We start from the raw sequence: 24,588 nt of genomic DNA, 5'->3' as shown, positions 1-24,588 counted from the left end.
AAAATAGGCAGATTGCATGTATCTTGAGTGGTTGTAAGGGTAATCCTTCGCTATGACCTGGCAGCTTATTTGAAGCCTGGGAAAACACACTACTGTCTAAACTGAATTTTGTAACCATTTATGAATTTAGTTTATTTATTAGTCACAAGTAGGCTTACATTACATTGCAATGAAGTTACTGTGACGTTCCCCTCGATACCACACTCCGGCACCTGTTCGGGTCAATGCACCCAACACCACCGTGCATAGCCTTTCATCACTTAGAATTTCTGAAGTATTAAGATAGGACCATTGGAACTGGAATAGAACATTTAACTTCTCTAGCCTGTTCTATCATTGAGTAAGATTACTGCAGATCTGTACCTTAAAACCATTAACCACATCTTGGTTCCATATCTCTTTATACCCTTGAGTAACAACAACCTTTCAATATCAATTTTGAGATTTTCAATTGATCTTGCCTCATCAGTTTTTTAAGAAGAAAATTCCAGTTTTTCACTATCAATTGTAAGGAAATGCTTTCTGATATCATGCACTGGAGTTTAAGATCATAGTTCTACACGGTGGCACAAGGATTAACACTGCTGCCTCACAGGGACCCGGGTTCGATTCCTTGGGTGACTGAACGTGTGGAGTTTGCACCTTCTTCCTGTGTCTGCATGGATTTCCTCCGGGTGCTCCGGTTTCCTGCCACAGTCCAAAGATATGCAGGTTAGGTGGATTGGCCATGTTAAATTGCCCCTTCGTGTCCAAGATGTGTGCGAGGGATTAGCTGGGTAAATGCATGGGGTTACGGGGTGGGTAGATGATTTTTCGGAGAGTTGGTGGGAACTTGATAGGCCAAATAGCCTCCTTCTGCACTGTGGGGATTCTGTAATTAAACAATACAGAATGGGAGAAACAATTTCTTCTGATGGGTAATCTTGAATTTAGAGCTGGACTATTATTTTTTTCTGTGTCCCCTTGTTGTGGATTATGCCAATAGAGGAAACTTTTCTCTCTAAGTACAAGATATATATATTTTTTACTCATTCATTGGACATGGACATGCTGGCTAGCATTTATTGCCCATCTCTAGTTGCCCTTGTTCAGAGGGCAGTTGAGAGTCAACCACATTGCTGTGGATCTGGAGTCACAAGTAGACCAGACCAGGTAAGGATGACAGATTTCCTTCCCTAAAGGACATTAGTGAACCAGATGGGTTTTTCTGACAATCGACAATGGTTTCATGGTCATCAATAGATTCTTAATTCCAGACATTTTTACTGAATTTCAAATTCCATCATCTGCCTTGGCAGGATTGGAACCTGAGTCCTCAGAACATTAGCTCAGTTTCTGGATTAATAGTCTAGCGATACACCACTAGATCATCACATCCCCTTAACGACATTAAACATCTCAGTTAAGGCTGGGACTTTCCGACTCTGTAGGCCCCGTTGTGGGAGATGCGATGAACCAGCTAAAAGTCCATTGACTTTCGGCAGCACTGGACAATCCCAGCAATGGATGGGGCCAGAGGATCCCACCGGAAATCTCCTATCATCCTTCTATTTTGAGTGAAATAAAATTCTAATCTATACAGCATGGTTCCACCTGTATTTCACCTCCCCTCAGACTGAATGGTTCCACAATCATTGGTTGCTCTCCTGTACCTTGATAAACTGATTTTTTTAAAAAAATTCATAAGTGTTAACAGATTGTTCAACACTGTTGAACAATCTGCATCTTTGAATTTTTATTCGGGTAAAGAACGGAATAAATCAGGGGCAATATCTGTTTAAAACTCCAGGCCAGGGAGCAGCGTGTTAGGCATCTCGTATAATATGAGCAGGTATAGGGCAGCTCCCTGCATTCCCAGCGGAGTGCCTGGTTACTGTGCCAAGAGGAAACAAGCATATCTTGAAACCAGCAGAACAGCTGCTAAATACTGAGGGATCTTCCAAAATTGACATTCCATTGGAACCAATAGCCGTAACACGGAGCAATATTTGGAAGATGAACCAATAGTTTGTAACCTCAGTGGTGCTCCCTTCTTTCATCACTTGCCCCACCTTGTACCACAGCCCAAAATACAATTAGACCCAACACATTTGTCAGCAGCTGACAGGCCTGGAGCCAGCCAGTGCTGAAACTAAAACTTAAAAGCACAGTCACGGAGAATATCAGCAGGTTTAAAAACACAACACTCATTAGACACCTGTATTTATTGGCTCCCATTCTACCAATACCTCCAATTTAAAAATTCTCTTTCTTGCGTTCAAGTCCCTTTGTAGTCTCAATCTTCTTATTCTTTATCCTTCTGTCACTCTAGAGCCCTCCTGGGGCTTTGTCCTCTTCCAGTTCTCAAATGCAAATACAGCATGCTTTCAACCATATCAGCCCTAAGTTCTGGAATCCCCTCCTTATATCTCTTTAACTCTTTTCCCCTCTCTTGTCATTTAAGATCCTTCTCAAATCCTACCTTTTTGGCCAATCATCTGGTCACCCCTTCTAATATTTCTTCCTTCGACTCTATGGGGCAGTACGGTGGCACAGTGGTTAACACTGCTGCCTCACAGCGCCAGGGACCCGGGTTCAATTCTGGCCTTGGGTGACTGTGTGGAGTTTGCACATTCTCCCTGTGTCTGCGTGGGTTTCCTCTATTCCCTATTTCTGACCTTATGTTGGAGGGAAGGTCATTGATGAAGCAGTTGAAAATGGCTGGGCCTGAGGAACTTGTTCAGTGATATCCCAGGCCTGAGATGATTGACCTCCAACCATCACAACCATCTTCCTTTATGTCACATATGACTAGTGGAGAGTTTTCCCCCTGGTCCCCACTGATTTCAATTGTTCTTGGGGGCTCCACTCAGCCAAATGTGTGACGTAAAGGGCAGTCACTCTCACCTCACCTCTTGAGTTCAGATTTTTTTTTTACCCAGGTTTGGACAGAGGCTGTAATAAGATCAGGAGCTGAGTGGCCCTGGTGGAACCCAAACTGAACATCAATGGGCAGATTATTCGTCTGTTAAGTGTTGCTTGATAGCATTGACGACGACACTTCCTATCACTTTGCTAATGATCGAGAGTAGACTGATGGGCCTGTAATTGGCCGGATTGGATTTCTCCTGATTTTTGTGGAGAGGACGTCCCTGGGCAATTTTCCACATTATTGAGTAGCTGCCACCGTTATAACTGTACTGGACTGGAAAGGCAAGAGGTGCAGCTAGTTCTGGAGCACAAGTCTTCAGTTCGACTGCTAAGATGTTGTCAGGGCCCAAGCCTTGGTAACATCCAGTTCCTTCAGTTGCTTCTTGATATTGCATGGAATAAATTGAATTTTCTGAAGACTGGCATCTGCGATGTTGGGGAACTCAGGAGTAGGCCGAGATGGATCACTCACTCAGCACCTCTGGCTGAAGATGGCTGTAAATCATCGATGACGGAGACCCCTTTGTCTAAATTTTTCACGGATGTGGGCATCACTGGCTAGGCTAGCATTTGTTGCCCATCCCTAATTGCTCTCGAGAAGATGGTGGTGAGTTGCCTTCCTGAACATTTGAAATCCATATGCCTGCAGTGTTGTTAGTAATAGGGCTTCATTCCTTTTTTACTTTGTAGCAGTTTGGTAGAACTGAATGTTTTACTAGGCTATTTCTCAGAGTATTTAAGAGTCGACCACATTGCTCTGGGTCTGGAATCAGGTGTAGGCCAGCTAAAGGACATTAGTGAACCAAATGGGTCTTTGCAACAATCGATCATAGTTTTGTGGTCACTATCACTGAGACTAGCTGGACAGAATTATTAATTATCTTTTTTTAATAAATTAAGTTTAAATTCCAGCAGTTGTGTGGTGGGATTTGTACCAATGACCCCAGAACATTAGCCTGGGCCTTGGATTACTAGTCCAGTTACATTACTACTATGGCTCCATCTCCTGATCAATTTTCTTCTTCCTCAGTGATTAAGGATATATTCTCTCTGGGTCCTATTTTCCTGGCTTGTGCCCTGAGAAGCATTTGGGTATTTTTTCAGACCATGAGATCTTCCTGGAAATCGGCAAAGGCTGATAGTGGGCAGAAAAAGCCGAGTTGAAACCGCTGAAAGCAAAAACTTGGGAAAAGAAATTGACATATCGCTGGTGGGGTGGCCTGTAATTTACCAGTCCCACGAGCAACTTAGTCACTCGAGGATCAGGCCACCATTTTTAAAGGCCCTCCAGCGCAAAGGATTTCATCCCCCCTACACTGCCCCCTGCACTACTCTGGCACTGCCCAGGCAGTGTTGGGGGCAGTGTGAGGGGACATCCTCTGGCAGTGCCAGGACACTGCCTTCCCAGTATCGGGGGTAGTGCTCAGCCATTGTCAGGGATCAGTGCCCGGGCAGTGCCAGTGTAGTGCACAGATGGTGACCTCTTCCCCCAAGTGCCGCACTCATCTGACCTCTCCTGGAGGAGCAGCTCACTAGGTGCTTGCCATGTTGTGATTCATGCCATTCTGCCATCACACCGCCATGGATGGATTTTCTGAGGGGTGGGGGGGGGCGAGGAGTGATCCGGGCCGATAATTATATGCTAATGAATTCAAATGATGTTCCCAACATTGGACACTGGGAAATGGGCCTCGTCACTGACAGGGGGGAGGGGACAATCGCATAATGCGTTCACATTGGCGTAAAACGTGATTTGGCTGTTCTCGCGATATTTTCCGCTCCAGTCACCAAACTTGGCCGACGTGAACGGGAGGAAAATATTCCCAGCCAGTATTCCAGAATTCCCTCTCTAAAGCTGTTGTGGAAGTGGCAGCTCGACAAGAACTCCATCAGATCAGATAAGCAGTACACAAGCCCATTCTCAGGGAAGCTAGCAAGGGGCAATAAATCCAACGTTGACAGCATATCACACAATTCAAATTTATCAAAACTAGCAGGTGACCGATTCAAAACTAAATGTTGTATGCTCAGTTAAGTTTGAACCCATCAATTGTTGATATCAGGTTGATACCAAGTCTAGGCCAGTGTGTGGGAACATGATAGCAAGACCACAGGGCGGCACGGTGGCACAGTGGTTAGCACTGCTGCCTCACAGCACCAGGGACCCGGGTTTGATTCCCGGCTTGGACCACTGTCCGTGTGGAGTTTGCACGTTCTCCTCTTGTCTGCATGGGTTTCCTCCGGGTGATCCGGTTTCCTCCTACAGTCTAAAGATGTGCAGGTTAGGTTGATTGGCCATGGTAAATTGCCCCTTAGTGTCAGGGGGATTAGCAGGGTAAACACATAGGTTTACGGGGAGAGGGCCTGTTGTCGATGCAGGCTCGATGGGCTGAATGGCCTCCTTCTGCACTGCAGGGTTTCTATGATTCTAAAATCACCTATATTTAATTTGAACATTGATGAGAATAATTTGATTTCACTTCACTAGTGCAGTAAGGAGAAAAACTGGGCAAGGGGAGATACAGACTCCAACTGTCGGCACGGTAGCACAGTGGTTAGCACAGTAGCACAGTGGTTAGCACTGCTGCTTCACAGCTCCAGGGACCTGGGTTCGATTCCCGGCTTGGGTCACTGTCTGTGTGGAGTTTGCACATTCTCCTCGTGTCTGCATGTGTTTCCTCCGGGTGCTCCGGTTTCCTCCCACAGTCCAAAGATGTGCGGGTTAGGTTGATTGGCCGTGCTAAAATTACCCCTTAGTGTCCTGAGATGCTTAGATTAGAGGGATTAGCAGGTAAAATATGCAGGGATATGGGGGTAGGGCCTGGGTGGGATTGTGGTCAGTGCAGACTCGATGGGCCGAATGGCCTCTTTCTGTACTGTAGGGTTTCTATGATTTTAAACTAAATCCTCTGTATCAAAACTAGAAGTGCGAAATACTAGCATTGAATGCCTGAGATGTATTCCAATCCCTGGCATTAACATCTTTCTTTTTGATCAGTATCAAATTTAATACACAAGAAAGAATAAAATTGGTTGAACCCTCAGCCACATTCTTTGCATTTTGCATTCAACTCACAAGATTATTTAGTGGAATTGTTCACATGAATAGCAGGAAAGATAATCGGGCCAATCACATTAAGATGAATCTAAGATTTTGACATGTTTGTGACTGTGTTTTAGTAATGTACTCATTATCTGTCAGAACAAGCAAGAGGCATCTATATTCAGTTCTAAATTTGTTTTCAGAAAACAGATGTTTGATGAAGAAGGACATTTAACCGCGATAAATAAAATATTCAGTACAAATGAGCTCTGTCATTTAGGCCTAAATAAGGTGAAAAGGAATGGTCAGTCGGATTTGGCAATCAAGTGATATTTCTTGGTGCTCATTAAAATCCTTGCTAGGTAAAAGGAGCAAATACATTGCTGTGTTTCAGGATGAAGATGACTTGTACAACAAAGAATGCGACATGGATCAAAATTTACTTCAGTTTGCAGTTTAAATGAAAAATAGAGTCATCAGCAGGCCACCACTGTTGAGGAGGAACCCTTCTATAGGGCAGCCTAAGGCTGCAGCTGAAGCCAGGCATGTGGGAAGGCCTCAGAGCCTGCCTAGAGTACTGTTCCTCAATCTGTCACTACGAGACCGCGGTCAAACAACGGGGCTGTTCCCAGAATCCTCTGACAATAGATTTTCAGCGGTCAGTTGCGCTTGTGGCCTCCCCATCTTGTCTCTGGGGAATTGCTCTGGTGGGGTGGGGGGAGGGGGAGGGATGATGTCAGCAAACTAATGACATGGAATTAAGTGCCTGTCCTCCTGCTTCTGTGCTCACCCTTAGCGGCAACTAAAAATCCCACCTCTGAAATTTCTTGGGTCTCAAGAAACCCAGCTGCCAAAAAGAGGCAAAGGCTGCTGCATGGAAGAGCCAGGCCTTTTCCCACTACTGCTTTGAGACTCCAAGTAAGCTATCTTAGATTGGAACGGCAACACCACCCACACCCTCCCCTGATTTTCACCTTGGCCTGCAATCTTTTCCCCTCCTCTCCTGATCTCCCAAACCACCTTCCCACAATTTTCTCTCCTCCCTCCGTATCTCTCCCTCTTTCCTCTTGCTCTCCAGTAAGGCCTCAAAGAACAAAGTACAGTACAACAGAGGAACAGGTCCTTCAGCCCTTCAAGCCTGCTCCAATCATGCTGCCTGCCCAAACTAAAACCGTATGCACTTACGAAGTCCGTATCCTTCTATTCCCATCCTATTCATGCATTCGTCTAGTTGCCCTTAAATGCTGCTATCGTACCTGCTCCCACCACCCTCTCTGGCAGCGAGTTCCAGACGTTCACCAACCTTTGTGTAAAAAACTTGCCTTGCACATCTCCTCTAAACTTTTCCCCACGCACTTTAAACCTATGTCCCCAGTACTTGACTTTTCTACCCTCGGAAAGAGAATCTGACTATCCACTCTGTTCATGCCTCTCATAATCTTGTAAACTTCTGTCAGGTCACCCCTCAACCTCCATCGTTCCAGTGAGAACAAACCAAGTTTATCCACCCTCTCCTCATGGCTAATACCCTCCAGACCAGGCAACATCCTGGTAAACCTATTCCATACGCTCTCCAAAGCACCCACATCCTTTTGATAGTGTGGCGACCAGAATTGTACACTCCTCCTTGTCTGACAGCCAGCCAGCTTCTCAACAGTCTATTGGATTTGCTGCTCCCAATATGGTCTTCTCTACATTTGGAAGATTGAATGCAGACTGGGTGGCCGCTTTATGGAACACCCTTGCTCAGTCCGCAAACACAACCCCAATCTTCCTATTGCTTGTAATTTTAACTGAGCACCTTACTCTTATGCCCACATGTCCATCCTTGGCCTGCTGCAGTGCTCCAGTGAGGCTGAAGGAGCAGCGTTTCAACTTCCGGTTAGGCACATTGCAACCTGTGGCACTCAATGGCGACTTTAGATTTGGCCTCGAAATGTTAACTCTGCTTTCTTTCCTAATAGATGCTGCCAGACCTGCTGAATTTTTCTGGTGTCCTCTCCATAGAATCGTTACAGTGCAGAAGGAAGTCATTCGGCCCATCAAATCTGCAATGACTCTCCAAAAGAGCATCCCACCCAGGCCCTTCAGTCCACCCTACCTCTCTGTAATCCTGTGCATTCACTATGGCCAATCCACCTAACCTACACACCTTTGGACACTAATAGGCAATTTAGCATGGTCAATCCACCTAATCTCAATCTGGTTGTGGTCATGAAACAAAGCCTTGGAATGAAGGTCAGGTTCCACCATTAATTTCAGCAGGACCTGTTCTTCCAGGATCCCCCACAAAACTGATCCACTGTATTACAGGTTAGCAGGGACATTATGTGTGAAAGAAGTAACCTATCAGAGACAATGACTGCTCATTGCTATTTCTCTCAGCTTATTCAGGAATCAGATGGATTCGATGTGTTCTCAGTCCACCCCAATCCAAAATTTCTGTAAAACAAACAGGTTGGATGCATGGTTAAAAATAAAATCGGAGATGCTCGAAATCAGATGCAAAAACATAAATTGCTGAAAACTCTCAGCATGTCAATCAGCATATGAGGGGAAGCAGATGAGTTAACGTTTCAGGTGCAGACCCTGTGTTGGAACTCCAGGGGCGACTAAACTGTCTGGGTTATGGAATCCATAGTCACTGAGCCACATTCGGAATCGGGTGTGGCCAACGTTACAGCGGTAACATTTTCAAATTACCTCAGACTTTGGGTGGCACGGTGGCACCAGGGACCTGGGTTCGATTCCAGCCTTAGGTGACTGGCCGCGTGGAGTTTGCACATTGTCCCAGAGGAGGGGCTAAAAAAGGTGGGGGAGTAGCGATATTAGTTAAGGAGCATATTACCGTGGTGCAGAGGGTAGACAACTTAGAGGGGTCATGTACTGAGTCGCTGTGGGTGGAACTCAGAAACAGGAAGGGTGCAGTCACTATGCTGGGGGTGTACGACAGACCACCCAACAGCCCACGGGAAGTGGAGGAAAGGATATGTCAGGAGATTCTGGATAGGTGCAGAAAACATAGGGTTGTTGTAGTGGGGGACTTTAATTTCCCTGGCACAGACTGGAAAGTGCTTAGAGCTGGGGGACCGGACGGGGAGGAATTTGTAAAATGCGTACTGGAAGGTTCTTTGGAACAGTATGTAGATAGCCCGACTAGAGAGGGGGCTATACTGGACCTAGTTCTGGGAAATGAGCCCGGTCAGGTCGTCAAAGTTTCGGTAGGGGAACATGTGGCAAATAGTGACCACAACTCTGTTAACTTTAGGATAGTAATGGACAAGGATGAGTGCTGTCCTACGGGCAGGGTGCTAAATTGGGGGAAGGCTGACTATAGCCGGATTAGGCAGGAATTGGTGGATGTTGATTGGGAGAGGATGTTCGAGGGTAAGTCCGCGTCTGGCATGTGGGAGTCTTTTAAGGAACGATTGATAAGGCTGCAGGATAGGCATGTGCCTGTAAAAAGGAAAGATAGGAAAGGTAGGATTCGAGAGCCGTGGATAACCAGGGAAATTGAGGATCTGATTAAAATGAAAAGGGAGGCGTACGTTAAGTCCAGGCAACTGAAAACAGATGGAGCTCTGGAGGAATACAGAGAGAGTAGGAAAGATCTCAAACGGGGAGTTAGAAGAGCAAAAAGAGGTCACGAGATGTTCTTGGCAGGCAGGATTAAGGAGAATCCTAAGGCATTCTATTCATACGTTAGGAACAAAAGAGTTGTCAGGGAGAAAATCGGACCTCTCAGGGACAAAAGAGGGGAATTATGCTTAGAACCCAAGGGAATAGGGGAGATCCTAAATGAATACTTTGCATCGGTATTCACGAAGGAGAGGGGCATTTTGACAGGGAGTGTCTCGGAGGGAGGTGTTGACCCGTTAGAGAAAATCTCCATTACAAGAGAGGAAGTGTTAGGTTTTTTAGGGAACATTAAAACTGACAAAGCCCCAGGGCCTGATGGCATCTATCCTCGACTGCTCAGGGAGACGAGAGGTGAAATTGCTGGGCCTCTGACGGAAATCTTTGTCGCTTCTTTGGACACGGGTGAGGTCCCTGAGGATTGGAGGATAGCGAATGTGGTCCCGTTGTTTAAGAAGGGTAGCAGGGATAACCCAGGAAATTATAGGCCGGTGAGCTTGATGTCCGTGGTAGGGAAGTTGTTGGAGAGGATTCTTACAGACAGGATGTATGTGCATTTAGAACGGAACAATCTCATTAGTGACAGACAGCATGGTTTTGTAAGAGGGAGGTCGTGCCTTACAAATTTGGTGGAGTTTTTTGAGGAAGTGACAAAAACGGTTGATGAAGGAAGGGCCGTGGATGTCGTCTATATGGATTTCAGTAAGGCATTTGACAAAGTCCCACATGGCAGGTTGGTTAAGAAGGTTAAGGCTCATGGGATACAAGGAGAAGTGGCTAGATGGGTGGAGAACTGGCTTGGCCATAGGAGACAGAGGGTAGTGGTCGAAGGGTCTTTTTCCGGTTGGAGGTCTGTGACCAGTGGTGTTCCGCAGGGCTCTGTACTGGGACCTCTGCTATTTGTGATATATATAAATGATTTGGAAGAAGGTGTAACTGGTGTAATCAGCAAGTTTGCGGATAACACGAAGATGGCTGGAATTGCGGATAGCGAAGAGCATTGTCGGGCAATACAGCAGGATAGAGATAGGCTGGAAAATTGGGCGGAGAGGTGGCAGATGGAATTTAATCCGGATAAATGCGAAGTGATGCATTTTGGAAGAAATAATGTAGGGAGGAGTTATACAATAAATGGCAGAGTCATCAGGAGTATAGAAACACAGAGGGACCTAGGTGTGCAAGTCCACAAATCCTTGAAGGTGGCAACACAGGTGGAGAAGGTGGTGAAGAAGGCATATGGTATGCTTGCCTTTATAGGACGGGGTATAGAGTATAAAAGCTGGAGTCTGATGATGCAGCTGTATAGAACGCTGGTTAGGCCACATTTGGAGTACTGCGTCCAGTTCTGGTCGCCGCACTACCAGAAGGACGTGGAGGCATTGGAGAGAGTGCAGAGAAGGTTTACCAGGATGTTGCCTGGTATGGAGGGTCTTAGCTATGAGGAGAGATTGGGTAGACTGGGGTTGTTCTCCTTGGAAAGACGGAGAATGAGGGGAGATCTAATAGAGGTATACAAGATTATGAAGGGTATAGATAGGGTGAACAGTGGGAAGCTTTTTCCCAGGTCGGAGGTGACGATCACGAGGGGTCACGGGCTCAAGCTGAGAGGGGCGAAGTATAACTCAGACATCAGAGGGACGTTTTTTACACAGAGGGTGGTGGGGGCCTGGAATGCGCTGCCAAGTAGGGTGGTGGAGGCAGGCACGCTGACATCGTTTAAGACTTACCTGGATAGTCACATGAGCAGCCTGGGAATGGAGGGATACAAACGATTGGTCTAGTTGGACCAAGGAGCGGCACAGGCTTGGAGGGCCGAAGGGCCTGTTTCCTGTGCTGTACTGTTCTTTGTTCTTTGTTCTTTGTCTGCACGGGTTCCTCCAGTTTCCTCCCACAGTCTAAAGATATGCAGGTTAGGTGGATTGGCCATGCTAAATTACTCCTTGATATTCCAAGGTGTAGTTTAGGGGGGTAGTTAGAGGGTAAAATATGTGGGGTTACGTGGATTAAGTGTGGGATGCACTGTCAGAGAGTTGGTCCAGACGTGATGGGCCAAATGACCTCCTCCAGCGCAGTAGGGATTCTATCATTCAGTGATATATTCAAAACTTGCTTTTTACTTCCATTTAAGAATCTGAAGCCCACAATCAAAGTTGCAGCCAGATTGAAATCTGGCATATCGTGTTATCACATTTAATATGTTGCAGCATCGAACAATAGACTTCTTTCAAGCTTATAATATAAAACATCAACATGACTATTTACAATATTCCTGTACATTCATTTCAAGGAAGAGGATAGCCCTGAATCATAATTAACCCCTGTGTAGATTTATGTATCAGGTTGAGATGCTGGTAGTGTCAGAGTGAGCCTGCAGAAGCCACTGTTGAATTCATAACATTGGATTTTGTGTCACTGCCTTTACAATGTTCACATTGCTTGTGCATGAATAGTATTTCGACTCTAATGGTTTTGTAATGCTTTTATTGATTCGTCGTGCGGAGCTAACCAGATGCAGAACGCAGAGTTACAATTAAAAGCAAAATACTGCGGATGCTGGAATCTGAAACAAAAACAGAAAATGTTGGAAAAACCCAGCAGGTCTGGCAGCATCTGTGGAGAGAGAAAACAGAGTTAACGTTTTGAACCCATGTGACACTTTTTCTGAAGTAGTGTCATACGGACTCAAAATATTAACTCTGTTTCTCCCTCTACAGATGCTGCCAGATTTGCTAAGTATTTCCAGTGTTTTCAGACTAATTTAGAATTGTTGTCTTGCAGTATGAATCACCACTTTGTTTTCTACCCTTGCTTTTTTATAGGAGGAAATGGATACCAGCCCGATGGTATCGTCACTTCTCAGTGGCCTGGCCAATTACACCAATCTTCCCCAGGGGGTCAAGGAACATGAAGAGGCTGAAAATAATGAGGGAACTCGGAAGAAGCAAGTCAAGGTACTAAAAAACAATGGGACACAGAATTCCGGTGTGCTTATATGCTGCCATTTTGAGGTTGCTTTTACATTTTACAAAGCCAGTCCACAGTGTTATGAAAGTGCCAGTCTTGCCCTGGAGTCAGATTCCAGTCTAACTCCTAGGCAAAGCATTGGAGGCCAACTGATTCCAGTGTCAAGGGGAATATGATCCAATTTGGTGAAATTGTTTTTTTTTAAATGTTAACGGCTTCTCTTCAATCTTTTGGCACATCATAAACTGATCCCTGGGGCTGTTTCAAATGTACTAAGAGCTTTGAAACTCCTGTTTGTTCTCTCAAGCCATCTCGTCATGGAGGTTCAGAGCGGTTCACCCAACATCAGCCAAACCAATGTAAACGATCTTGGAATTTTATACACAAGTAAATCCAATGCAAATTATGTTTCTGGGATCTGTCGCATTAGTTTAAGTAAACAGTGTGGTGGAAGCTGGCCAAATTCAAAAATGACCATGCCTGGACAAAATTAATCGTTACTCCAAGTTTCTGTTAATTGTGACCATTTGAGGATCTTTGAGGAGGCTCATAAGATTCAGTTATTTTTGCTGCAAGAACACCAAGATGCATAGTTCAAAAGCTTTTGAATATACTTCTTTTATAAATGTATTAAGTAACTGATGACTGTACAAAAATGTAACTAGCGAATAGTTCTGTTGTTCTTTCTTAAAGTCAATTGCAATTATTTAAAATCAGATAATTCACAGGAGATGGACTGAACATTTGGATTTAAAATCACTATTTTCTTTGTGATAAGCCTCTTTTCATTTGTATGAATCAAACTGTGCCAAGTTGCCACAGTTAAATATATCAGATTTTTTAATTTCAAAAAAATTACATTCTAAAACTATTCACGGCAGATTTTACATTTGGTGATATCCAAATGGGTTCCAGCTGAAACATGAGAGAAAGAGGCACATCTGAAAATGAACACAATTTTGGGCACTAATGCACAGGGGTCATTTATTGCACCCAACTTTATCCCCTTAAATTGAACGCCCTGCAGTGGAGCTCTGTGTGGGTGTATGTTTGCAGCGTAAATCTTTGTCCTGGTCCTGAGAATTTTATTTGCAAGGCAGTACAAATGAGGTTCTGCCAAGTCGCAATTGACTCAATAATTACCGGTATCAGACCATATTCCCTAGTGAAATAGCAAGTCAAATTGTGGATAACTATACAATCTGCATTTGCAATTTCACTTTATTGCTACTTTTTCCAAGTTCAGCACATCGCTGAAATGTGTACATAATTGGATGCAACGCTATTAAAATTTCACTTCTGGTACAGAAGGATACTTGAATACACTTACCATCTGCTCATGCTTACATTTTGTTTTGATGGTGGAACTATTGGAATAATTCTTGAAGCTCAGAGGAAAATATTGCCTGCTTGTTAGCTACCCTATAGATAAGGAACTTTACCAATCATCAGATGTGAATTTATAGAGGGGGATTCTCCCAAAAAAGTTCTAAGTGCTGAATTTGAGGGAAAAACTGTGTAAATCACGATTGTTTTTTCAGTGGGAGTTCAGACTCGAATCTTCCACACCCTGTGCACTGCAGAGGTCACAAGCATGAGCATCATTAAAGGTTCGGGGGGTGGGGCCTATTCACACCAGAGTCCGACAGTCCCGGAACTTTGTGTATGCGCAGTGGCCCGGGACTGTCAGCCCCTCGAGCCCTCCCATGGCTCGATTGTTGGCCAGCCTGGGACCCTTGCAGTTCTGCCCCTCCACCCCCTCCGGCCCAATCATGGCCCCCATTCCCAGGCCAGCCCCAACCCACCTCCTGTCGGGCAGCATGGTCGGTGCAGACTTGGAGGGCTGAAGGGCCTGTTCCTGTGCAGTAATTTTCTTTGCTCTTTGCCCTGGAGCACCACGATCGCCAGCCCCACCTCCCAGCAGTGACGATACCCACCTCCACACACCCCGACCCTGGCGAACCCCCTACGGGAGGCAGACCCCCCCAGGAGGCAGACCCCCCCCCCCCCCCACGGGAGGCAGACACACCCCCCACCCTGATCATTGGCCTCCCTCCAGTCCTGAATGATCCCGATGCAGAGTGGCAGCGGGAACCCCCACCCGCACCGATCACCCCCTTGGCCCCACCCCCTAAGCCCCACCTCCTGGGCCCCACTCCCTTGGCACTGCTCGATGCCTGTTGGGCAGTGCAAAGGGGCCTCCTGAGCATGGGCACCTTGCCCCTTGGGCACTGCCAGGGTGTCAACGCCCAGGGGACACCACCCCCCTGCCACCTGAACCCCTGGGGGGGGGGGGGGGGCCCAATTGCCCCCCTTCACTCCAGTGGGGTCTCTAGTTCTCCGAAAGTGGGGAGCTACTCTAAACCCCGCCGGAGTGAATTTGCACTGGAGGGGTAGGAGATGCTATCAGGCCTGGAGAATTCAGTCCCGGGCCCGATAATTACATTCAAATTACATTAAAATAAGATATAAAGTACTTAACTGCTGGTCCTGCTGGTTTCCTACATGGTCCCGACCATGCCGGATATCCAGCAGTGGGAGATGCGCCTGCGTCAGGAATGTATGTGCGAATCCCGCGAATCGGTGCACACGTGAATCTCCCGTCCCAACCTGCCAAAATATTAGCGGGTCAGAATGGAAGAATAGCCACCATAGTTATTGCTGTAGGTTTTTTAAAAAATCAAATTGGAGGCATTTACTGTCAATATCTCACATGGTCTGTGTAACTCCCCCAGCTCCACTTAAAAAGCAAGGGCTGTGAGAAAACAAATCTAGACCAGATAGCCTGTGAGTAATCCTAATCCAAAGGCATTTTGAGTAAAAATTGGATCAAAAATACCGTGAGTAATACCACTGTGCCAAATGAACTCTGACCAGTAATATCAGACCAAATGGATTGTGAACAACTGAACTGCTAGTAATAATTCTGGGTCAGATAGAAGAAGTGTAATAGTTCTGAGATAAACGGGCTACGAGTAATAATTTTGAAGTAACAAATCCACGAGTAAGATTCTGGACCAAATGGACCAAATCAGTGAATAATAATTGACTGAGCAACAAACCTGAATAAAATGAGCTGTGTGAAGTAATACTGAGTGAGAAGAAGAATCAAATTAGATCAAATGGGTAGGGAGTAATAATTCTGGATCAAAGTTAGATTTGAAAATGAAGAAGCTTGAGTGTAGTTGTTCTCTTAAAATGTGAATGTCCAAACGGCAATGGTGCAGACCCTATTATATCATTACTCTTCACACCAGACTTTCACTGAGGAAAAATATGCTCTGCAGTAATATGCTACTTCAAACTTTGGATATTATTTCTTGCTGCATTTACCACTGTTCTAAATGAAACTATACTTAAAGGTGTTTGTGCAGTGCTCTGATCAATATGTTTTAAGTGTTAAAACTTAACACTTGGAAATGGCAGATGCAGGGGAATTATTTTTTGTAACAGGTGAATCAAGAATGAGGTCACATAATCATAAGATTAGAGTTAGACCATTTAGAGGAGAAATCAGCAGACAGTTTTTCACACAAATCTGGAACTCTCTCTCCCGAAGGGTTGTCAATGCTGGGTCAGTTGGAGCTTTTAAGACTAAGACTGATGTATTTTTAAATAAGGGTTATCAAAGGATATTGAGCTAAGATGGATAAATGGAATGGAGGTGTGGATTAGCCATGGTCTGATTGAAGCAGATGGTAATTGTAGGAGGCGGCATGGTGGCACAGTAGATAGCACTGCTGCCCAACAGCATCAGGGGCCACCTGGGTTCGATTCCTGGCTTGGGTCACTATCTGTTTGCACATTCTCCCCGTGTCTGTGTGGGTTTCCTCCGGGTGACCCGGTTTCTTCCCACAGTCCAAAGACATGCAGGGTAGGTGCATTGACCCGAACAGGCATCAGAGTGTTGCGACTAAGGGAATTTCACAGTGACTTCATTGCAGTGTTAATGTAAGCCTTACTTGTGACTCAAAAATAAACTTTTAACTTTAGAACAGGCTTGAGGGATAGAATGGCCTATGTTTGTTCTTCTAATCTGATATTCCTCAAGACATTGTGTTCTTTAAGTGATTTTTTTCAAGTCAATGAACTGGAAAGAAAAGTTTTTAAAAAGTATACTTAAAAATAAGAATCATGATTTAAACCAACATTGGAACCAAACCCACGCATCAAAATAACACACAAGAGTACTGAGAGAAAAATATTGTGAAGGGATAAATGTTCTAAGCATAAAACGCTGTCAGACCTGCTGAAATTTTCCAGCATTTTCTGTTTTTGTTTCAGATTCCAGCATCCGCAGTGTTTTGCTTTTACATTAAAATCTCAGCATGTTGACATTCTAAAAAAAGTCTTCCCAACAAATCAAAGCCTTTGATTTTCAATGTTATCTCAGTTACAATGAGGCCGGAGTGGACAGATTGTTATGTTAGTGGGTGTTTGATGATTTAAGCATTCACAGAGTAATCTAGGAATATCTGCTTGCAGTTTGTGTCCCTCTATGAGTGATAATAGCATTTTGTTTCAGATGTTTAGATGAGTGCTTGGTGTTCATGGGAACCCTGTCTTCTTGTGATTATTTTCTATGATAGAACTTTGAGTCAGTGTATCCCCATAAATTGATAAATCCTATTTTCCAACAACGTAGAATGTGTAACTCCTTATTTATGCATGCAGTTCCTTAGTGCTTTGTTGTTGACTGTGGAACCAGCATTCAAGTCTTCCGGTGCATGTTTGTCCAGCTTGTTGGTGCCCAGTGATTAATAGGCTTTGCCATCCAGCTGCTGTATTGATAAGTGGCATTCAATTCTTGCCAGTCTGTCAAAAATAGTAGTTGAATAATAATAGTGCAGGAAATAAAAGGTTTTGAGGCGTTGAGCCAGTTAAACATCACCATACCAAAGTGTATGGATGAGGGCAAGGTTTGGGACAGCTTGACATATCATAGGATCAAAATATCAAACACTTCTGTGGGAACATAATTCCTTTAAGGGTTGATTCCTTGTGGGTCACGTGATTGGGCTGGATCCTATGGAGCAGCCATGTGGGAAGTGGGCCAATTGGGAGCGAGGGGGTGCTTCCTGGAATGGGGAAGAACTTCAGCTGGAGGCAGGAAGGAGAAGCGAGTAGACCTATGCATGTGTTCTGTCAATATAGTTATATTAATTTAATAAGCTTTGTTGTTGGAGCCACATTGAGTCACCTCCAGTTATTACAATTTCCCTTGCACTTTTCCACTAACTAAGCACTGATGCCAATTGTTCCTTAACCTAATTTATCAGTTATATGTGGATTATTCTTTGTTTGTTTCCATTTGACTGCGAGGGTAATTTGACTAATCAGACAGAAGAATTACTCCATTTGCCGATCATGGACACACTATAGGTGTGTTTGTGTAGAGTTCACTCTGCAAAATTATGAAAAAAGAAACTTGTTTGTGTTTATTTGTAATAATTCACTTATGTTCATGACATTATGTGGAGAAGCTAGTTGGACTGGGGTGGGCACAGTAAGAAGTCTCCTGATGATGGGATCAGTGCTCCAACAGCTCATGATTCCAAATAAACCTGTTGGACTTTAACCTGGTGTTATGAGACTTCTTACTGTGTTCATGACATTGTAAATGAGAAACTATTATCTTAACTTTACCTTGTCTTAATTAAATTTACAATGATATTAGAGATGGCAAAGAGGCAAATTCTTACCCCAGCTGAAAAAGAAATTAACTTCCCTCTGGCAAATAAGTTCATGACAAAAGCACAATGTCAACATGGACAATGGCTGCCAAATTCAGTCTTACACACATTCCTGGCCTCTCTCCCCTATCCAGGAGCTACAGGGTTAGCTCCTATTGCAAGCACCAGCTTCAATCCAATCTTTTAGGTCAAATCCTGCAAAGCTCAGTGCTATAGAATGTAAGAGTCTCACAGGGCTCTCTCCCTTATATTAGTACTTGGCACAATGAAGCATGACTGACAGGAAAACTGGTTCTTTTTTTCCCAGTTACTAGCTGTCAATCTAACGTATAATAGTGTTGTTCACTCCAATGAAGTGTGTATTCAAATGTCGATATCGTCTCCTCTCCCCCAATTAATTATTCTGTTTTCCAAGGTCAAATTATTCTGATTTAGAAGTTTTCAATGACGTGTACAGTTTTGCATTTCATATGTAAATATAATTAACGTAGTTAATGAAGATTAATTGGCCCCTGTTTTCAGTTTTTAAAATGCTGGTCTAAACAAATTCATGCTAGGGAATTCCCCATAGAATTTGAAGTCCAATTAGCTCCAGCAATGATAGTTTATCTATATTTAACACATCAAAGTTGTAAAGTGTGAGGTTTGTGTGTAAATTGAAAGAGTGGGATGGGTTTTTTTCCAATTTTCCAACATTAAAGCAATCAGTCTGAAGCAAGCTTAATCGAGTTCATGAGATTTTCTGGGGTCAACTTCATTTATTAGCTTTTAGGCCCAAATGAATGCAAGGAGCTCATCAATGGGAGTGATTGGGAAGCTGCCTGTCCCTTTAATATTGAGCAACAGCCTTGAAGGACTTTAAGTAGCTGCTTGTACACATGGGGCCAAAAATGGTGCAGCACCACGTGGACTGTAAATATTTTACCTTATTTTTTAATCTTTACGAAAACTGATTATTTAATTTCATCCTTGAACCTTGAAGACTGTTTGGGACATATAAAAAAAAAATTGCCTGTCAAAAGCTAGCCACTATAAATGTGAAGGTGAGAAATGAATTCTGTGAGTGAGTGATGGAACAGCACTGCCACCAACCAACAGAGACTTCAGCACGTCACCCAACTTGACACTTCTGTGTAGTGCTGCAAGAGATATAGTCCTTCAAATCCATGCCCCACCTGCCTCGGGTGAACACAAAGGATGCCATGGTACTAGTCAAGGAAGAACGGGGGGGGGGGTTATCCTGGTGTCCGAACCAATAGGTTAATGGTAAGATACTTGGTAGTGTGGATGAGCAGAGAGATCTCGGTGTCCATGTGATAGATCCCTGAAAGTTGGCACCCAGGTTGATAGTGTTGTTAAGAAGGCGTACGGTGTGTTAGCTTGTATTGGTAGAGGGATTGAGTTTCGGAGCCATGAGGTCATGTTGCAGCTGTACAAAACTCTGGTGCGGCCGCACCTGGAGTATTGCGTACAGTTCTGGTCGCCACATTATAGGAAGGATGTGGAAGCATTGGAAAGGGTGCAGAGGAGATTTACCAGGATGTTGCCTGGTATGGTGGGAAGGTCTTATGAGGAAAGGCTGAGGGACTTGAGGCTGTTTTCGTTAGAGAGAAGAAGGTTAAGAGGTGACTTAATAGAGGCATACAAGATGATCAGAGGATTAGATAGGGTGGACAGTGAGAGCCATTTTCCTCGGATGGTGATGGCTAGCACAAGGGGACATATCTTTAAATTGAGGGGTGATAGATATAGGACAGATGTCAGAGGTAGGTTCTTTACTCAGAGTGTAGTAAGGGCGTGGAATGCCCTGCCTGCAACAGTAGTGGACTCGCCAACATTAAGGGCATTTAAATGGTCATTGGATAAACATATGGATGATATTGGAATAGTGTAGGTTAGATGGGCTTTAGATTGGTTTCACAGGTCAGCGCAACATCGAGGACCGAAGGGCCTGTACTGCGCTGTAATGTTCTATGTTCTATGCTCTAATATTAATGCCGCAGCCAATATCAATAAAAATACAGATTATCTAGTCATTATCTGCTTACTGTTTGTGAGACGTTGCAGTGCACAAATTGACTTCCATATTTCTATATTACAAGAGTAGCTACACTTCACAAGTCATGAGATTCAAGGAAGGTGACTATATGATTGCAAGTCTTTTTTGATGGCTAATCAATGGAGTGCCATGTGCTGCTGTTGAAATGGGTGACATTACTTGGCATAAGAGGTGCCATACTTGGTCAATGCTGTTTACACCAACTGCACAACTTAGGAACTGATGTGAGAGATGACACACTTTAGGAAAGGTAACACTGTCCAATAGTACCATTTACCAAGTAGGAGGCACACTATGCAGGTTTTGGTATGTTGCCTGTCAACAGGTTGCACATAATGTTAGTCCATGCCACGTACACACACAGTCTTAAAGCTCTTTCACTGCTCATCGTTCATTTCCCTACATCAATAAGGCACATGTTCAACCTACAGCTTTAAGTTGAAAGACTTGCTGAATTCTCATTTTCAGAAGGTTCAATATATAAACTCATCATCACACCAGCTAGCTGCATGAACATTCTTTCTGTCAGATTGGCTGCAGATTGGGCATGTCAATCTCTGCTTCAACTTGCATATCTTTAGACTCATGTGTACTTGCAGGACAACTAGACAGAGCAGAGGGTTTAGAAATGTTTACATTCCCTTGATGGAGGACACCTGGAAATTCTTACATACATGAGTTTGAAAGGAGTAGGTTGGAGTTTCGCAATGCGGGCATTGCTTGTGCCACTTTCCCTGCTTCATTCTGCCCCTGAGCTATTTTCCTTGAGGTGGAATGGGAGGACAGCAGAGCTACCCACCTTCCAGTCACAGGCAGCTGATTCACCTAATTAATGACCATTAAGACCTCTTTTGCAAACTGGAATTTCCCAGTCAACCTCTCGGTCCCTGGAGGCACAAAAGAACAGCTCACTCTATTGAAGCCTTTCTTCCCTGCCTGTCTGGCTTCAGTAGTAGCTGCAGTTTTAGGCTTTCCCGTGAAAGGATGCCCACTCCACAAAAGTTACCAGCTACTGATTTTTTAAAAGCTTGGAATGATAGCGTCTCAATTCTGAGGTACTCTTTCTCTCACTCACTCACTCTCTCTCTCTCTCTCTCTCTCATATATCTTGGAAGATCAGCTGCTGCTGCTTTAGGGTTAGTGGGCATCCTCTTGGCCTTCCAACTTTGAGATCCAGCTCACTGTACTTAATTGGACAGTGAGCTCAGCCATTGGCCACCAATTAGCCAATTCAGTGAAAATCACAAGAAGAATGAGTCATTTGAGCCTGACAGTGGGTCCCTGGAGTCCACAGGAAAGATTCTGCCCATTATGGTAATGGAATATTTTATATCCCCCATAGGGATCAATGTTGGGCTGACTGTTTCCACGATATCCATAACTGAGTTGGACTTGAGTTTGGACTTGAGTTTGAACACCTATTGCAATTTACATAGCAAACTAAAATAAAGAACAAGATTAACTGTGAAGGTACTGCAAACAACTTCAGCAGAACATAGCTTAGCACTTAACGTGAAGAGCTGTGACACATTTTAGAAAGGAAACGAAGCAGATGAAAATTGCACAAAATGATAAAACGTTTGAAGGAGTTAAGTTGCAGAACGACTTAAGTGTTCCGATGCAGCAACTTGAGAGGACAATGAGGTTTAGCTGTAAAGAAATGCATACAAGGACCTTTGTTTTATAAATGTCATATTGAATACAGAAGTGGAAGTAATGGTGAACCCAGACAGTCATTTATTTGTCCATAAATTCAATATTATATCTATTTTTTGTACCCTACTTGAGGAAGAATGTCAGGAAGAACTAGAACTCTTATCATTGTAATACAGGAAACTGAGGGAAGACCTGATGGAGGTATTCAAAATTATAATGTTCTGATCAGGTAAACTCAAATAGAGTAAGTTGTTTAAAGAGGCTATTAACAAAAGAATGGGGCAGTTAGCAGAATTTCTTTGCAGTGGGTTGACAGGACATCAATGTCCTATCAGAAAGAGTGAAAAAAGCAGAATGCAAAATGAGGAAGTGGGCTATTATTTAAACAATAAAAATTTGGAACTATTGGAATGCTTCGGAGAATGATCTCAATAAATATTTCTTCCAGAGAAGGCTTCTTTCCTTATTGTTAAATTTTATGATTCAATAAAAATTATTGAGTGACTCACACTTGTGACAAAATTACATTGATCTTAGCTCTTGAGTGTGCAGAATGAATGATCTTCAAGCTGTCTGAGCCTGTGTCTTCTGCCCTCTGTTGAAAGGTCCTCAGTTGTGACGGAATTAGATTGTGACCTAATAAGAGGATAGCGTCTCACACGGTCCCGCAAAACTGCTGATTGCTTGATCGAATCCCCATGCAGAATGATAGCATTTGCCTGCTTGCTGCCAATATAACAACTCTCCCGGCCTGCTGTAGCATGGGGTCACCCTGCTGTGCAATCTGACATGCTTTACAATGCCTCATTTTCTGCTACATGATTCCTAAATAAGAGGCAGACACCGTAGCTTATGAACACATTCTGTCACGCTTTATTTCTTAATATATCCTTGCAAAACGTAAATTCATAAAGATCAGGAAAAAGCAATGTTAAACATAAATCCATTTCTCTATTGATATAATAAATGAAAAAAATACCTGCCATATCAATGAGATGCTGGATACAGAAAGTTGTGAGAAATGTGACTAATATTGTTAACACATTGTAGTGAGGCAGTCGGGTAGATATTCAAGATCGCAATTTAAACTTTGGTGAATATTCCAGACTATATAAGCTGAATTTCAAATGGGCAGTGACTTTTCAAACCCTACCTGATCAACCTCACATTGAGATCTTACATTGTAGAGAATTGATGGAGATGAGGGTCTGTTCTGCTGCCCTGGTATGATGCAGCAACACATCCTTGTGTTACACTACCAGCTCACTAACTGCATTAATTGAGCACTTGAAATGCCATAGCACAGTGGCAAAGTGGTTAGCACTGCTGCCTCACAGTTCCAGGGATGCAGGTTTGATTCCGGCCTTGGTCACTGCCTGTGTAGAGTTTGCACCTTCCCCTCTGTCTGCATGGGTTTCTTCCGGGTGCTCCATTTTCCTCCCACAGTCCAAAGATGTGGGGGTTAAGTTGATTCGTCATGCTAAAATTGACCCCAGTGTCAGGGGGATTAGCAGGGTAAATGTGTGGGCTTTTGGGAATAGGGCTTCGGTAGGATTGTGGTCGGTACAGACTCGATGGGCCAAATGGCCTCCTTCTGTACTGTAGGGATTCTATGATACAAGATTACAGACCAAGTGCTGGAAAACGGGATTTGAACAGATACGTGCTTGATGGTTGGTATAGACAGGATGGGCCGAAGGGCCTCTTTCTGTGCTGTAAGAATCAATAGCCGGAATTCTCCAGCCATTCATGCCCTGCCGCTGCTGCCAGTGAGAATGAAGAATTTGGCATTCAACCAAATCTCCGTTCACTGCAGAGGGACTGGAGAATCCCAGCTGTGGGCGAGGTTGGAGAATTCTAGCCTATGACTTTAACTGCTGTCTGATAAATCCATAGAAAGTTCCATAGAATCCCTACAGTGCAGGAGGCGGCTATTCTGCCCATCGAGTTTTTGTAGAAGAACAGGAGACTTATCCCTGGTATCTTGGTCAATATTTATCGCTCAATACAAATTGGCTGCTACTCTTCCTACATTACCACAGTGGCTACACTTCCAAAGTTCTTCATTGGTTGTAAAGCATTTGCCCTGAGATCATTGAAGGTGCTATATAAATGCGAAACATTTTTTCTTTATATAGATCATGGGAGCAAAAGCATGAACTGGCAGTGAACGACAATGGAAACAATTTAATACTCTCCCCTCACCCTCGGGCGGGTTCAGAGGTGAGGGGTGGCAGGAGGGCATATGTGATCAGGCAGGAGGATCCTCATTGGAGGTCCTGCTGTCTTCCTGCCTCCTTCTGATCAAGTCGGCAGGACGGCTTCTGGGTGGCTTTGCTGCCAGGCAGCCAGTTGAGGTCCTTAATGACCATTGGTGGTGGTGGTGGGTGTGGAGGAAAGTTAGCACTTCTGGACAATTGTTGGCTAAACCCTTGTGTGGGAACTTGCAAGGGGGATTCCCCAGCACATCATTGGGGTGCCCTCTAAATGCGATGCTGGGGAACCAGGAAGTTATGGCCCAATAAGCTTTCTTTTCTTATTTTCTTCCATTATAACTTCAATTGACAAGAAGTCAGGGGGATTGTAAAATGGTGGTAGATTCATTATTACCCAATTTGTGTGACTGC

The 24,588-nt window shown here is 44.1% G+C and overlaps 1 protein-coding gene across 1 annotated transcript in view; it reads left to right on the top strand.

The window, feature by feature from the left end:
* The window catches only part of LOC144508242 (solute carrier family 12 member 5-like), a 312,299-nt gene that overhangs the window by 4,959 nt on the left and 282,752 nt on the right, over positions 1-24,588 (top strand). The window contains exon 3 of the mRNA XM_078236057.1: positions 12,409-12,540. Within this exon, the coding sequence (XP_078092183.1) occupies positions 12,409-12,540 (132 nt within the window). The remainder of the gene's footprint in view (positions 1-12,408; positions 12,541-24,588) is intronic.

This window comes from Mustelus asterias, chromosome 20 (genome assembly GCF_964213995.1).
Source record: "Mustelus asterias chromosome 20, sMusAst1.hap1.1, whole genome shotgun sequence".
Lineage (NCBI taxonomy): Eukaryota > Metazoa > Chordata > Chondrichthyes > Carcharhiniformes > Triakidae > Mustelus > Mustelus asterias.
Note: the sequence above shows the minus strand (reverse complement) of the source record. Positions and strands in the feature narration are given on the sequence as shown.